Consider the following 17769-nt stretch of genomic DNA (forward strand, 5'->3'; position numbering starts at 1 on the left):
AAGAATCCTTGCAGAAACGGTCATATCTGCTTTCCCTGGTAGGTTCCCTGGGCCTCAGTATGGTAGGGGGAAACAGTAAGTAGGCTGAACATGAGGTGGAGTTGAAACTTGACTGGACTGAACTTGTTAAACCCAGTGTGACCAGAACGTATGGCATGTGTGCAAGATGATGCCAAGGAGATGGGGATGCAGTTGAGCACGGCTGAAGACAGCCAGTGGAGGAGGATGAAGCCAGTTCACGTTTGTATCAGCTATGGCCTCAACCTTTGTGTCCCCCAGAAATTTCATATGTTGAAATCCTAACTCCCAAAGGTGATGGTGTTCATGGGTGGAGCCTTTGGGAGGTGATTAAGTTATAAGGATGGAGCCTCATGAATGAGATTAGTGCTTTTATATATGAGAGCTCCCTAGTCCCTCCCCCCATGTGAGGATCCAGTAAGAAGTGTGTGACCGGAAGAGGGCCCCACCTGACCACGCTGTGGAAATCGATTTCTGTTGTTTACAAATCTGTGATATTTTGTAATAGCAGCCCAGAAGGACTAAGATGGTATCCTAATAATTTTTAGACTGTTCGGTAAACCTCACGCTATTTGGGTACATCACAGTTTCATAGCACTTAATTGTCTGTTGTAACACTGTGAAAATTGGCTGACAGTACGTGGCTGGCTTTCATAAAGAATCCCGAGAATTCAGTCTTCTCGGTAGCATGACCAGCACGATAAATAATTATCTAATTCTTTGATTCTAATAACCTGACCCAGAATAATTTGCTGTGATGCTAAAGTAAGCTGTTAATGGTCTTCTTTGTAATGCCAGATTCTGCTATCTGTGACAGATTTTAATAGGAACTTTTCTCAACGGTAGGGATGGATTTTCTTTTGATTTTCTGTTAAAATGAAGATAAGAAACTTTGACAAATTGCCCTCTTAGATTTTGACATCTCTGTGGAGTCTTTTTATTTTTTAAGATGAGACCCATTACACCCAAGCATGCATTCAAAAGCTATAAAACTAAAAGAAGACTGCTATGGGATGGATCATTAAGAACCATCTCAGAAATGAATGGAATGGCTGTGGGCTTAGCAGTTGCTGTCGTAGATGATTCGGCACTTCAGGAGCTTGAGATAACTGTCAATCTTATGTGAATCCCTGCGTAGGCAGTGGAGCAGGTTATAAAAAGCAAAAAGGCGCGTATCTTCATCGGCCATCTGCAGGGATGGAAGTCCCGACCACACCGAGTAGACCTCATTCTCCTTGACTCCAGGATGAACCTAAGCACCCAAAGATAATGACTTATTATGAGTTTTATTAGTATTTGCTTATCTTCGTTCCTTCTAATTATCAAATTAAGTTTTGGGGAGGACACATGAATATAAAACTCTGTAGACATAGGTTTTGGAGCCAGCGTATCAGAAATCTGTTAGTAATTTACAAACTAGAAGCAGAACTCAAGTGTAAGTTTTCTTACATGTATGTGATCACAGATTAAGGATATTTGTGCAGGAGTAAAACGATGGAGAAACAAAGCTGCTGTTTGAATATTCATATGAATGTGATCAAGGGACACAGTTGTATCACTTGAACTGTTTGATGTCCTGAATCTGTTCTCTGAAATGTACTTTTTACCTTATTTCTTCTGAAGGTCACCATCATTACATTTATGTTTCCCCTGCTTTGAACTGATTCTCTTCTCCATAGAGCATGTGTTTAAAGACCTTAGAAACGATGCGGATTGTACTAGATGGTTTAAGGGGCAGATAATCTAGCGATGGCTGTGACTGACAAGATCTTCTGAAATAGTCAGGAGGCATTCACATTCCACCCAGGACAGATAACCCCCTGATGTCCATGAGAAATATCCGCTTTCTCTTGATGTCTCTTAAGTGGAAGGTACTGGGAAAACTGCCTATAAAAAGGGGGTGCTGACAGCAACCCCCCAGTGGTGAGAGGTGGGTGGTAGGGTGGGGACTGTGAGCAACTGAGCACCTTGCATCTTCATGCTTGTTACCCTCTGTGGGCTGGGAACCCCCGGAGAACCAAGAGACCAAGTAACCAGCTTGGCAACTAGGGATGTCATCTAGTTTGGAGAGCTTCTAGGTATAAACGTGGGATAACTGTAGACCCTGCCACACTAACTTTCTGCTGCAGAGTAAGACCATTTTTTAAACCTGGGATTCCTTATTGGAATTTGTGTGTGTTGCCTTGCTTTTATTTTAGTGCTTGAGCCCTAAGACAAAATTTACTGTGCAAAGGGCAATGATATGAATAAGAATAAATAAGTAAGCGGTAAAAAAGAACAAATTGAAGTATTATAGAAGAAATTAGTGACCTCAGAAAATAGGCCCACAGGAATGAGGACAATAACCTGAAAATCTAGGTGTTTATTTCATATGTCCCAGGGTTAAAATGTGCTTTGTATTTGTGATGGATATATTCTTCTCCCCTGAAAATGACAAAAATGTCACAGGATTAACATGTACTTTGTACACAATAAGAGAAATATAAAATTGCTCCTATTATTAGGTCTATAATCATATATTTTTATTTAGATTATATATTATTTCTGAGAACTTCAGGAAGCTGCTTAGATGTTCCCTCCCTCATGTTGAAATTATCCCATCTAAATGGAGATTTATTTATCCCATTTATTTATCCCATCTAAATGCATATATCAATCTAAATATGATAAATTATTTGGGGAGATTAAATGCAATGATTAGAGTTTTTATTTTTGGAGCCCCCTCCCAAAGCAAATTTCAGATGGGAAAACTTTGTGTAAATTACAAAATAAAAAAACATTCCAGAAAAGGAGCATCTCCATCTTTTGTGACCCACTGAAACCTAGTGCTTGTGGGACAGCATTCATGCTGTGGCCTCCTCTTTTCAATCTCCTTCCTTCCCTGACAGATATCTCCAGAAGAGCAGGGAGGAGTGGGGAGAAACACCATCCAATCTGGTTTTGACTTTCTCTTTTCTTCCTTCCCACTCTCATCCTTTGGTTTGAGGAGGACAGAGAAAGAATACAAGCAGAATTTCAGTAGCAGATGTCCTGGGATACTTTGAAGAAAACATTTATTTTGCAAATTCTATTCTGTAGTTCTCTTACCCTTGAAAATATTTCAACCACCTGTGCCCAGGAAAAGGCAAGCTTTTGGTGGAATTGTGTGCAATGCAGGGAAGGCTGCACCTGTCAAAAATCGTAGTAGAATTCTGCTTCACTTACAATAGAATCTATCACTATGATGAATGACTAGGCTCTTGCTTTATTTAATAGCAATCTAGAATATAGGAGGCCTGCATCTTGTTCTTGCAAAGTGAGATATTTCAAAACTCATTCCTCATCACAGAGGTCACTTCTTTCATTCATGAGAAAACCAAGGAAGCCTTCAAGAGGCTGCTCACCTGGCCAACTATCTTCTCCATGCCTTCTAGAAGTCGTTTGTTCTGTTCCTCAATCTCTATGGCTCTTGATAGGATAGACTCTGGGGCTTCTTGCATACCCCGCACCTCAGTGACCAGGTGGTACAGAGGGTCATTCCAGGAGCGCAGCACGCCAAGGATCATGCTCAGAAGGACTTCATGCTAAGCGACCATAGGAAGCAATTTCATTAAAATAAGCATAATACAGTGGGTTTAGTCACATGTGATTTTTGTGCAGAGAGGCTGACCTAAAAAAACCTCTTTGTTATTCCTGTGTGTATACAAAATTTTTTGAAGGTGGTAAAAGTTGTAAAAGTATAAAATGTAAGCTATTTGTTTACATTTTGCTAAAATTTAAAAATATCTGGCTTATTTTTTTCAATGCTTTTATTTTTACTTACTTGAATTTTTGAATTTTATTTTATTTTTTTATACAGCAGGTTCTAATTAGTTATCTATTTTATACATATTACTATGTATATGTCAGTCCCAATCCCTCAATTCATCCCCCCCCCCACCACTTTCCCCTCTTGGTGTCCATATGTTTGTTCTCTACTTCTGTGTCTCTATTTCTACCCTGCAAACTGGTTCATCTGTACCATTTTTTCTAGGTTCCACATATATGCCTTAATACACGATATTTGTTTTTCTCTTTCTGACTTACTTCACTCTGTAGGACAGTCTCTAGATCCATCCACGTCTCTACAAATGACCCAATTTCATTCCTTTTTATGGCTGAGTAATGTTCCATTGTATATATGTACCACATCTTCTTTATCCATTCGTCTTTTCGATGGGCACTTAGGTTACTTCCATGACCTGGCTGTTGTAAACAGTGCTGCAGTGAACATTGGGGTGCATGTGTCTTTTTGAATTATGGTTTTCTCTGGGTATATGCCCAGTAGTGGGATTGCTGGGTCATATGGTAATTCTATTTTTACTTTTTTAAGGAACCTCCATACTGTTCTCCATAGTGGCTGTATCAATTTACATTCCCACCAACAGTGCAAGAGGGTTCCCTTTTCTCCACACCCTCTCCAGCATTTGTTGTTTGTAAATTTTCTGATGACGGCCATTCTGACCCGTGTGAGGTGATACCTCATTGTACTTTTGATTTGCATTTCTCTAATAATTAGTGATGTTGAGCAGCTTTTCATGTGCTTCTTGGCCATCTGTATGTCGTCTTTGGAGAAATGTCTATTTAGGTCTTCTGCCCATTTTTTGATTGGGTTGTTTGTTTTTTTTAATATTGAGCTGCATGAGCTGTTTATACGTTTTGGAGATTAATTCTTTGTTGATTCATTTGCAAATATTTTCTCCCATTCTGAGGGTTATCTTTTCATCTTGTTTGTAGTTTCCTTTGCTTTGCAAAAGCTTTTAAGTTTCATTAGGTCCCATTTGTTTATTTTTGTTTTTATTTCCATTACTCTAGGAGGTGGATCAAAAAAGATCTTGCTGTGATTTATGTCAAAGAGTGTTCTTCCTATGTTTTCCTCTAAGAGGTTTATAGTGTCCGGTCTTACATTTAGGTCTCTAATCCATTTTGAGTTTATTTTTGTGTATGGTGTTAGGGAGTGTTCTAATTTCATTCTTTTACATGTAGCTGTCCAGTTTTCCCAGCACCATTTATGGAAGAGACTGTCTTTTCTCCATTATATATCCTTGCCTCCTTTGTCATAGATTAGTTGACCATAGGTGCATGGGTTTATCTCTGGGTCTGCCTTATGCAAATAACTAATTCTTCTAACGAGTTCTAATTTATAATGTAAAGAATTTTGTTTTTACCTCGGAAATTCGACCATCTACTTAGTGAGTTCTTTATATTTGAACACTTTGCTTGTCCAGGGAAAGAAACCTAAGTATTTTGTTGGAACTCAGTATGTGCCTGGAGTATCTACCCAAGAAAGATTCCACCCATGCCCACATCATTTTCACCCAAAGATTCATTTGTATTAATGAATCAAATCATGTATTAATATATTCATTTTTTGATTGGTAATTTTATTTTATGATATTGGAACAAAGAGGCAGTGAAGAAGACGTGGCATTTAAAAACATGCTTTCCTTAATCTATCCCAACACCAACCCCCATGCTGCTATCAGAGCAGTCTATTTTGTTGACACGTGTAGGTGCAGAAAATGGCGCAGTACTGTCTTTAGTAACAGCATCAATGGGATTCACAATGGAGGGTGCTGCCCCCTAGTTTGCTACTACCAGGATCAGGCATGAAACTCCAAGGGGCTGAGCATCTCTGATTTAAAATGCTTACTTTCTTGATGTCCATGAACTAATCTACTGGTAAAGGAAATGAAGAGTGGAGAAGAATCAAATAGACATTGCAATGGAAGCATGACTAGAATGTGAGAGAAGGAGTTGTAAAGAAATACAGGCTGTATGGTGAGTGGCACATAGGCACTGGGCCATTGTAGCTCAGTGGTTAAAAGTGAGAGCTCTGAGTTGGATGAAACCCAGACTCACTGCTTCCTAGCTGTGTGACACGTGCAAATTCCATAACTTCTCTGAGCCTCGGTTTCCTTATCTCAGGAAGTGTAATAGCAGTACCCGTGTTACAGGATTTTTTGTGATGACTGAGTATAATAACGCACATCAAGTGCTTTGTAAAATGTATGGCAATGTAGTCGCTCTCAATAAATTTTAAATTTATAAAAAATTCCTTCTCCTCCTTCTTCACCTTCTTCCTTCATTTTATCATCATCGTTATTAATGAGCTTACTAGACTGAAAGAATGCTGGTATCATTAACCAAGTTGTAGAGAGAGAACAGATTGTATTTAAGAGGGTATATATGTGAAAGTATTTAAAATCATGTGAGGACAGTGGTTCGGGCCGGGAATCAGAAGGGAGAGATTATGATGATAAAAAAATGGAGCTGGGATAAATGAACAGGACTTGATGTACAGACTTTGTTGTCATCAGAACAGAGGCAATAGTTGCGGTCATGAGAAGCAAACCATTTTATAGGACCTGATTTGGGGAGAGACCTGTAATTAAGAATGAGAGGTGACAGAGGAGTCAGTGAAGAATGAAGTAGGTGTCAGAGAAGTAGAAGCAGAATCAGGAGAGCCTTGAAAGTCAGAAGCAATGGCTCGAATGGTACAGTGGTCCGTCATGGTAAATGCTGCCCATGTAAGAGTCGCTAGTAATGGGGGATACATCAACTGGGTTTGCGTTTCTTAAGTACCCATGAATTTTGCAAATTTAATATTTTACACATGGAAGTCCCATTCAGTTCATGCTTTCATGAAGTAAAGTATATGCAATCCTAGGTCTAATGCATTGGTTGAAGTAATGTTGTCTGATGGACAATTTATCATTTATTTTGCTGCTATCGATCTTTAGTCAGCACTTGATTTTACTCATACTTCATCAAGTGCAGAATGTAATTTCTCTTCGATAGCTTGCTCTTCCTCCACCTTCCTTTGCATGTGCCGTTACCATTACTTCTAATAATCTGCAGCCTGGTAACACCCGTGGACTATCTCATTTGTTTAGGTGAAAAACCTGGATAAAAGACTCACATGGACCTGTTGGGCTTGTTCTTTGTCTTCGGGGGTGGAGAGGGAGGAGGTATGGCAGCTGTTGATAGCCTTGGTAATGAACCCTCTGCCCTGGGCGTACCGTTTATCCTGGAAGTGATCAAGCAGATTTACTGAGTTAGTGTTGTTTGGGCATTGAATAAATGAACCCATTACCAGAATAGTAACACATTTGATAGATGTATCATTTTTTTAATGAAAGCCACGTAAAAGTCATTCTTTGTCCTACTTTTTCTTTCCATTATCTCTATAAAAATTTTTTTTTTATCTAACTTTTCTAAATTCCAAGCTCTTCCCTTTGCTATTCCCTTGTTTAATTTCACCCTTCCCACAAGTTATTATCTGGAGAGCAAACACTAAAAATACCTCAAATATGAAATATTAAATGTTTTATTAAGTATCATCTTTTTTAAAAGTATTTGAACCAAATATAGTGCATATGTACCTGTATTTAGCCATTTAATCTTTTGTTCACTGTGGGTCGGAACCAATATACTTCCTTAATAGGAGTTATAAAATGATAACTTTTCTTTGACTAATCTCTGAATCCACATGCCTATAGCTTAATGTTCATCATAGATGCAGACTACAATTTTGCTGATGGTGACAAAATGGTAAGTCAGAGAAACGTGGCATAAAATTCTAAGGAATACTAAGCAATTGACTGAGAATAAGAATAGAAAAAACTAGCTAACACGTTGATAGAGAAAAACTAATCTTTAGTAAAACTTGTGAACATTTAAAGGGATTATTTGTAAGGTTTGGAAAAAAGGTGGCCAGTTAAAAATGGAGAAGCAAAGAGAAACTGATGAGTAAAAAGAACTACATGAATTTAATACAAACATTGAATACCATTTTTTATCAGCTGTTTGCTCTACTATGTGCTCCTTGATTGTCCTAAAAGAGTTAACATACAACTTTCAAAGTACCTTCATCAGAAAGAGAATAATTGTTTCCAGTTCTAAACCAACCCTTCTAGTTGGTTCTAAACCTATTCACTGCAAATCTTAGAACAATAATTTGTAGCATTTAAGAAACTATCATTATTTGTTTTCCTGACATGGATTCAGCTTCATTTACCATGTTCCATCCACCCAATTCACTGCAGTGCAGTTATTTATCGGGTATCTACTGTGTGCTAGGTGAAGAATGCCCAGAGAGACCCTTAAGGACAAAAAAGTCAACATACTTCCTTTTCCTCAGCCCCACCTAAAAGTGCTTTAGGTCAGGTGCTGTTATGGACTGAAGGTTTGTGTCTCCCCCAGATTCCTGTGTTGAAGCCCCAACCCTCAATGTACTGTATTTGGAGAAGGACCTTTATGAAGGTAATTAAGGTTCAATGGGCTCATAGGCTAGAACCCTGATCCAATGTGATTAGTGTCTTTATAAGAGAGTTTTCTTTTTTCTCTGTATCTCTGTCTCTTTCTCCCCCGCTTACCATGTGAGGACACATGGAGGAGCCAGACTGGGAAGAGAGAGCCCTTACAAGAACCTGACCGTGCTGGCACCCTGATCTGGGACTTCCAGACCCCAGAACTGTGAGGAAATAAACTTCTGCTATTTAATCCACCTAGTCTGTGGTATTCTGTTATGGCACTCCAAGCTGACTAATACAGGTGCTTTAAAAGTTATTTTGGAAATTAAAACAATAAAATGAAGTAAAGGAAATTGAAAAAAAATTATTACACTCTTTAAGAATCTTCGAGATTTCCTGAAACTGACCCTTTCTCCTACATCTTACGAGCTGATGCCTTCTTTGACCCAGAAAGTGTATCATTTGAAATTTGGCTGGTGCAGCTTTCTTGTTTGCAGTGTGGTTTAGCCCAGTCACTTACGTGAAGGCTCTTTCTGGAAAGAGGCATGAAGTGCAGTACTTACAAATTCGTTGAACATTTCCGAGGAGAGGTTATGGATGTAGTGGGACAGGATGACTGCGCGGTCAAACAGGTCTCGAAGGGACACCTGGCAGTTGACAGCCCCGCTGGGACAGATGGGAAGGGAGGCCACACTCTTGCACAAGAGCAGATTTGACACCAGCAACAGCAGGAGCAGGAGTGACCCTGCTTAAATAAAAAAATGAGCCACTCTGAGATGATCTATTCAACTGAGGTTATCAAAAGCCATCCTGTCAAGGGAAGCCTTATCTCTCCCCATTGCCCTCTGCATGATTTGGTACTGAAATAGCTGGGGTGGGAAAGAATCAACACCTTCCACTGTGTAAATTTGGATGTATAATCATATTTGCACAGATAGGTAGTTTGAGAAGTAGGTTACTCCCTGCATTTTTGTATTGCTCCCAGAAGCGCTTCTGTGCTTTGCAAACATTTGGAGCTGAAATTAATTCTGAGCCGGAGTGTTTAGGTCATTCTCTTAAGATGGTTTAATGTGTTGGAACTTTCTGCAGATTCTCAGCAGCCAGGCTCTCTAGGAGTTTGTAATTTTTTTAACTCTATGTTGACGAATGCTTGCATTCTAGACACTGAAATGTCAAGAATAGCACAGTTGATCTCTCTGGTTTACTGTCGTGCCTGATAATAATAAACACATGACCGACTGATTGCTAATATTGAGCACTAAGATAAAAAGGATACTGTAGCCTGGGTCTGCTAACTCACCTTAATAACCCCATGCATTTCCTTGATACTTTGCCCAAAGCTTTAAAAATTTTTTTAAATTTGTGTTTCACAATAACCCTGTGAGGTAGCCTTGACTTTATCTTCAAATTATATTAATGAAACAAGAAGACTTAGAGAGGGTGAGTAATTTTCCCCAAGTCCCATTATTAGCAGATGGAGGCGGCTGGGTGCCAGTGTCATCTTTTCACTTCCTCATGTCACATCACACACGCGTGTGGCCTCTCGGTCTGTGTGTAACAGGGACCACATCGGTAGCTATGATGACTCAGAGCTAGCAGAGGTCATCGCCGTTACTAGTAGAGAAAAATACTTTGATTGCATGACAATAGTGAACCTAGAAAGTTGATTTTATCAATTTGTTCTGCTCTATCTATAAAACACTCTCTTTAAAAATATTTGACAATTATCAGAGATGATTTACTCACCAATTTACTATCTCAGAAGATGGACAAATAAGAACCACTAACATATCAATAATTTACACTTCCAAAAGGAAAGAAACAATATATTAAAATCACTTTTAACTTCAAACTACTCCAAAAGACTATAAAGAATATAAAATATAAAAATGTGTTTATCAGAAAACTCATTTGCTATGGAATCTTCAATAAATGTAACTGGAAATGTCCAAGATAAAGCTAGGCAAGTGCTAAAAAGATTTATGGTGAAAAAATACCTAACCCCAAATACCTGAAAATATATAAAAGAATATTTAGCATAGAATGTAGCTAAACAACCTTTTAGCTGCAAAATAAAAAATATTAATGTTGTGAGATGATTCATGTAACAGACGTTTAATTTTTCAAAAACATGTTTCCAAAGAGTTTGTTTTAGGTACATTACAGTCATGTAACATAGCTGATTAGATGTTTTATCTACAAGTATAAATAAAAAGTAGAGGTAGAGGCATTGGAATAGTATTGGTTCTAGGAAATTCATGACTGGACAGATATTCTTTAATTCTTTCTACATTTGTCTGTACCTTTATCATCTGAAGGATTTTCATAGTCTAAGATGAGATAAAAGAGATAAACGTTTCTGTTGTTTCATGAAATAAATTTTGTTACTAATTTCCTTGTCTTGCAATTTCTTTTTCTTGCAAATGTCAACCAAGAAAGTAAAGGTAATTAGTTATTACTAGCCTGTTTTTTCTTTTATAATGTCATTTGGCTTAAACCCAGTCGACAAAGTATTGTAGGAGACAACTCTGCTATCATTGTCTATATTATGGCTTCAGAGTTAAAAGTTTCATCAGGCTGACTCATCTTGGCCAAACCACAAAAGAGGCCTGGGAACTAGAAAATGTTTGTTTCTACCTTCTGGAGTTGTGATGACTTGGACTCAGAGACACTTTTGGTCTTATTCCAGTCCAGGGTTCCTCACCTTTGGCTGATTGACATTTTGAGCTGGATAATTCCTTGTTCTGGGGGCTGTCCTGTGTATTGTAGTATATTTAGCAACATCTCTGACCTCTACCCACTAGAGACCAGTAGTGCCCCTGCCCCAAATTAAGACAACCAAAACCATCTCCAGACATTAACCAAATGTCTCTGGAAGACACTCCCCCATTTGGGAACCACTTTCCTAGTCCCTTAAACAATTGATTTCTAGAGCAGTGATTAGATAGCTCTTCTAAAGTCTGTAATGCTGAAACCTCTGAATGAGAGAATATTAGCTACAATTTCAAATTAATACCGCCACAGGAGTGTTGATAAAGCTAGCAGCTCCGTGAGTTGCTGCACATACCTTTCTGTGATGAACCTTTGTTGTCCATGGTGGTGATGATTTCGAAAAACACACTTCACCAGAGAAGATCTGGTAGTCCTACAGCTTTCTCTTTCCCAGATATTGGCTTTATAAGCCTTTGACATCTTCATGAATATATTTAATCAGGCATTCCCTTCCCTTTTGCCAGTCATCTATTTCCGTCATCGAGATTACCCCCATAATTTCAAACATCAAATGGTATTCTATTTCTTATTCATATTCAGGAAGACATACTGGCCAGAAATGAACATCTAGGAAGGATTTTGATTAATTAGACCAAAAGGAAATGAGAGAGATAATGAAGGTGAGATCTGGAGACTAGTTTGGGTTAGAGGACCTGTAAAATTACAGCAGTCATTTACTTTAACATTTACCTTTATTTCTCTGCAGTTTCTTGAACATAGCATTATCTTTCACTAAGGTGTCGCATGTATTATCAAAGGTTATTTTTTTTTTCATTCAGAATTGCTGGGTGAAGTCAAAATTTCAAAACTTACACACTAAATACCAAGAAATATAGAATAAGGATGAGTAAGATTTTCAGTTCCTGTTACACTCAATACATTTCCCTCATTTTTTCTTGATTTTTACACATTCTGTTTTGTTCTTTTAAAAATGACATACCTCTGTGGTAAAATGTACATTTTCATTTATCTCTTTTGATTTTAACATTTAGGTAAAGTTATATTTTCATCCCCAGTTTACAGATTGAAAAACAGAGGATTGGAGATATTAAATGTCAAGGATATAGAAGAAGTAATTAGTCAAGTTAGATGCTGAAAGGATTGTTGTTTCAAGAGGAATCAGGAGGGATGTGAAGAAGGCTGGAAAATGAATCCTTTAACACACGTTGCCCCTCTTCTAAGATGAAGAAAAAAGCCACTCCCTGGGCTTCCCTGGTGGCGCAGTGGTTTAGAGTCCGCCTGCCGATGCAGGGGACAGGGGTTTGTGCCCCAGTCCGGGAAGATCCTACATGCTGGGCCCGTGAGCCACGGCCACTGAGCCCGCGCGTCCGGAGACTGTGCTCCGCAACGGGAGAGGCCATGGCAGTGAGAGGCCCGCGTACCGCAAAAAAAAAAAAACCCCAAAAAACAAAAACAAACAAAAAGTCACCCCTGACCTTAGGGGGTATTCTGGGGAAGTGACACAGTGATTTTCAAGGGCAAACACACACACACACACACACACACACACACACACACACCCTGCACACACACACACACACACACACACACCCTGGTATGTAATGCAGTAAAACAAAATTCTAGACAGTCATGTCCACTTTCAAGGATAGGGGTGGACAAACTGTTACTAACTTACGGTGGCTTTATTTCTCTGACCTCGAGCTACTCTGGAGGCAAGGTGACAAAAATTCATCTTTCATGGGCTCAAAAGTTCCACTTGCCTTTTAGAGATTTCCTGAATGAAATGATTGTAATGAATATGAACTAAGTTGTTGACGACATTCTCTAATTTTTAAGTCCATGCATCTAAAGCAGCCTGTGACCTTTAGTTTCAATTTTACCATATGTCTCTCATAGTAAATTGACAGGTGAGGTAATTAAAAAAAAATAATGTCTTTCTATGGCATTCACTTTTTCTATAGTTGCTCCTGCCGTATTTATGCTTTAGCAATTATCTAAGTGCTCTTATGGGGACTTAGAAATCTCCACAAAGACTAACATCACTTAAAAACTATCTTCCTAATTGCCTTAGCTTAGGCAATACTAGATTTTGAATCACATGAATCAAGTATGATGACATATAGGCTCTATCAACGTAAAGCTGGGTCAGGATTCCATACGCTCATACTAGGTATCCATTTTTTTTCCCCTGGACAGTGAAAGTCTGAATTGTTAAGAGAGCAGTGCCATGTGGTAGAGAAATTAATGCTGCCCTGCCTTTCCCTCCTCTCCTGGAAACTTAAGGGTAGGAAAATCTGCCGTAAGAAGTGACAACTTAATCTTAAAATTTAAAGGTGTTGCAACGTTTGTAGATAGCCAGGAAAAGAGTAATCTAAGAAAACCCGATTTGTGTTTATTCAGTGGAGGCCAGTTGATTTATTTGACTCCAAAGAGGAACGTGTTTCTCCGTAAAGTTTCTTGTGTGCTTTCTTACTGCTTCGCAGACCCATGTTTCCTGCTAAAGGGATATTGCAGTATCTAAATAACGCAAAAGGCATATTTTATGTAAAAAGTCATAGTTGTCTTATTTTTCTTTCCTGTAGTGTCAGCCCCTTCCCACCTTAATTTTTGTATGCGTTCTTTTGCAAGTTTTTCTCTTTGTGAAAACCTGCCCTTACTTTAGAGCAGTCAAGAAGTTCACTAAGAATGGACTTGACTTGTCTGTTTCTAAATATTTACAAAAATTCATTCGTTGCCATTTTTGGTCTGAGGGTTTAGAATTAAACCTGCTGATTGATTTCTGTCAAGTAGCTGAATAAATAGCTCAAATGATGTTAAATGCTCCATGATATTTTTAGTACCTGAAACTAATAAACAAATTTGCCATCCTTTCTAAACGACTCTAATTTTTAATACTAAGTAACATCAAGTTGGATTTCATTCCTAGTTAGGAACTGAGCTTGTATGTTCTTTATATTTTCTTTTGGTCATCTATTTTTAAGTTTGGAATAATATTATTTTTTTCTTCTGTCCTTAATGATGCAAAAATATTTAAAATAATTCACATAACTTGAAAGCTGTCTACTACAGGATATAGTAGGGAATATTAAACAGCAAAAGAAATTAAGAGGTTTAAAAATCTGAATAAATGGATCACAAGGATGTTTCAACTTACATTAGTAATGAATTGTCTTTTTATTGTTATTATTTTTTGATTGAAGTACAGTTGACTTACAAAATTAGTTTTAGGTGTACAACATAGTTGATTAGACATTTTTTAAGTTATGCTCCATACAAAGTTATTATTATAATATTATTGGCTATATTCCCTGTGCCGTACATTACGTCCCTGTGACTTATTTATTTTATAACTGACATAAATAATGTTCTGAGTTTGTACCTCTGAATCCCCTTCACCTATTTTGCTCATCTCCCCTACCCCCTCCCCTCTGGTAACCACTAGTTTATTCTCTGTATCTGTGAGTCTGTTTCTGTTTTGCTATATTTGTTCTGTATGTTTTCACTTATATGTGGAGTGATGGTCTTTAATAAAGTGAAATCTGCAAATGACTAAAGGCATAGTGTTCATGGGTTTAAAAATTCCAAAACTTGGACTAAAAGGTCAGATAGGAAGTTGAATCTGGAATATGCTCATTGTAATACATTAGCATGCTAAGTGACACACCCACTGATGCCATGACAGTTCTGAGGCCAACCATAAAAGGCCAAAAGGGGGCGATGGCGCAATTCCTGGAAATCTCTGCCCCTTCTCCAAAATAGTTGGAATAATCCTCCCACTCCTTAGCCTATGAAATTACCCAGCCCAGAAAAAGTAACCACCCCATATTTTGGGGCCTCTCGTCTTCTGAGATGGCCTACACTCTGTGGAGTGTGTTTCTCTCTAAATAAATCCACTTCTTACCTAAAAAAAAAAAAATCGCATAGGCTATGTATCGTGTTTTTTTGTTTGTTTTGGCTGTGCCCCCAGGCTTGCGGAATCTTAGTTCCCTGACCAGGGATTGAACCCGCGCCCCCTGCGTTGGAAGTGCGGCCTCCTAACCACTGGACCCAGGGAATTCCTAGGATATGTGTTTTTTGTTTGTGTGTTTTTTAAATTTTTATTGGAGTATAGTTGATTTACAATGTTGTGTTTCAGGTGTACAGCAAAGTGAATCAGTTATACATATACATATATCCACTATTTTTTTAGATTCTTTTCCCATACAGACCATTACAGAGTATTGAGTAGAGTTCCCTGTGTCGTTTTTGATATAAAATATCAGAAAATGTAAAGGGTACATTGGAGACAAGATGAATCACAATGGGGCTTTCTTGAATTACACTGTTTTCAGGATAAGCAAAAGTAATGATTTGATTACATCCTATTATTTACATTAACCCCATTTGTATTAAGACATACAGTTTTTCCTCCCAAGTTCAATGCTTATCTCTTTGCTAGGGCTTTGCAAATCATCAGCTTCCCTAAATAACTCCAGAACCCAAGTTCTTAATCTGTCAACAGTGTCTTGAGGGCATTTGCTCCTTAAATAAGAAAGCAATAGTGTAAGCGTTTGGAAATTTCCCCTGTAATTCCTTTTTTCTTTTTCTTTTTTTCACTGACAGGATATTCATATCCTCTGATCTAGTTCCGTGAATTCTTTTGTGTTAGCTCATTCTATGAGTTTCTTATCACATGTTTGTTTTGAACCATCTGTACCTTCGGACAAGTTTTAATGCCTGATATAAGACAATGCCAGATCCAAGGATGATGTGTCTAGAGACTTCACAGATTCTCTCCTTGAGATTACATTTTTTCAGGTAGAAGTGTCAAATATTTGGCTGTATGCTAATGGTAAGTGGGATGGATAATAACTTACCTCATGAAAGTTTCTTCGTATTTCGATATGTGCGTGTGTGTGTTTGTATGTGTGTGTGTATTCCTTGTCTAATGGGAAGTGGATCTGAAGCATGCCCACTTCCAGTGAGAGAGGGAGAGAGAGATTATCTAATAGGAAATGGGACTCTGAGCCATGTCTTCTTCCAGGGATAATTTTAAATTTTATAATTAGCATGGGCACCACCAAGCAGAACAGAAACCTATAGCAATAGACCAGGGTCCTTGAGGCTCCCTGAACTGACAGACTTCAGTTCTTTAATTGTTCCATTGTGGTGAGACAATGGGGGTCCCAGAGGAGGGGCTGAAACCTTCAAGAGGAGTCAGGATGTGTGGGAAGACACGGCAACAAATCCGTGCTGATCTCAAGAGAAGTATTTTTATATTGTACTAACTCAATAGAGCCGTACATGTGTTGATGTGCTATCACCCCTGCCTTTCTCCACTGTACATCTTTTTCAATATATTGAAAGAATTCGGATTGGGAAATAGGGTTGGTTCTTCACAGGAAATAATATCCTCCAGTTTCAGTCTGCACCCCCCATCATCCTCTAATACATTTTTCTATTAAAATTTGTCTCCAGTATCTTAGCTGTGACCTGTCTCTATCTTTTTGTCTTATTCACTAAATGCAACACATCTTGCTAGTGTAATATATGCTTTGATATTCAGGGATTAACTGAAGTGACAATTGTTTGCAAAGCTTTTTTTTTTATCATTTGGGGTTGAAATATAAATAAGAATGAACTCTTTGATGGAATACTCTATTGACCCAAAGAAATATATAGGTATATATATACACATATTTATATATGTATATATTTATATACACACATATATTTATATACTTATATAAAGTATGTTTATCTGTATATACGTAATTTATACTCTCTCCCTATCTATCTCTATGTAAACAGATGATAGGTAGATATGTACTAGTGTATATACTAGTATATATGTTATATATATATATTTTTAAACTACAAGGGGGAAGTAAAGGTACAAGGTGCTGATGAGGATTTCTGAGATAAGGATACCACACAATCTTGACTCTCCCTAATTCTAATAAAATGAGCAACAAAATAAGCTTTAAAAAAAACTAGCAAAATTGCATGTCAGTCAAAGATGGAAGTAAGTATGAGCATGTTAATTTTTTCATGGTTCAGTGCGGGGAATCAATAGATATCGTCAAGGTGATTTTTTTAAAAAAAGATGTCAACAGATGGTGCAGAGTTATCATCACAACCACTGGAAAATGGAGAACAGATTATAAACCTTTTAGCTTCTCAGAAGAAAGGAAATATCACACAAACACTCACAAGCACACACAAAATGTATTTTCTGCTTATCAAAAGATAGAAAACAAAGGAAATGTAAGCAACAAAAAATATAAAATTAGAGATCAGAATAGAATCAAACACATTATGGGATAAGTTTACTCATTAAAGAAAAAAAAAGACTTAATTTCTTTAAAAGTGGCAAATCCCAATAGATGGTATTTCCAAAACAAAATAAGTGATATGTCCAAAACAGTTGTTTTCAAAGGACAAAGAGTTAGCGGTTCATTTTGAGCCCCCCCCCCGCCCCCGCCCAAGAGGACATTTGCCAATGTCCGAAGACATTTCTTTTTTTTTTTTTTAATTTTTATTTATTTATTTATTTATTTTTGGCTGTGTTGGGTCTTTGTTTCTGTGTGAGGGCTTTCTCTAGTTGCGGCAAGCGGGAGCCACTCTTCATCGCGGTGCGCGGGCCTCTTCACTATCGCGGCCTCTCTTGTTGCGGAGCATAGGCTCCAGACCTGCAGGCTCAGTAGTTGTGGCTCACGGGCCCAGTTGCTCCGTGGCATGTGGGAACTTCCCAGACCAGGGCTCG

The 17769-nt window shown here is 38.0% G+C and overlaps 1 protein-coding gene and 1 pseudogene across 2 annotated transcripts; one reads left to right on the forward strand and one right to left on the reverse strand.

The window, feature by feature from the left end:
• The window catches only part of LOC137232657 (uncharacterized), a 976682-nt pseudogene that overhangs the window by 496860 nt on the left and 462053 nt on the right, over positions 1-17769 (forward strand).
• Positions 1079-11386, reverse strand: PRL (prolactin). Of its 2 annotated transcripts, none has more exons than XM_067755786.1 (5): positions 11359-11386; positions 8855-9036; positions 6959-7066; positions 3402-3581; positions 1079-1270 (listed from the first exon to the last, which is right to left on the reverse strand). In XM_067755786.1, exons 1-5 carry the CDS (start codon positions 11384-11386, stop codon positions 1079-1081), a joined length of 690 nt encoding a protein of 229 aa, XP_067611887.1. The 2 variants fall into 2 exon arrangements, with proteins under 2 accessions (XP_067611887.1, XP_067611885.1); XM_067755784.1 differs by having other exon boundaries at positions 8855-9039.

The sequence above is a fragment of the Pseudorca crassidens genome, chromosome 10, assembly GCF_039906515.1.
Source record: "Pseudorca crassidens isolate mPseCra1 chromosome 10, mPseCra1.hap1, whole genome shotgun sequence".
Classification (NCBI taxonomy): Eukaryota; Metazoa; Chordata; class Mammalia; order Artiodactyla; family Delphinidae; genus Pseudorca; species Pseudorca crassidens.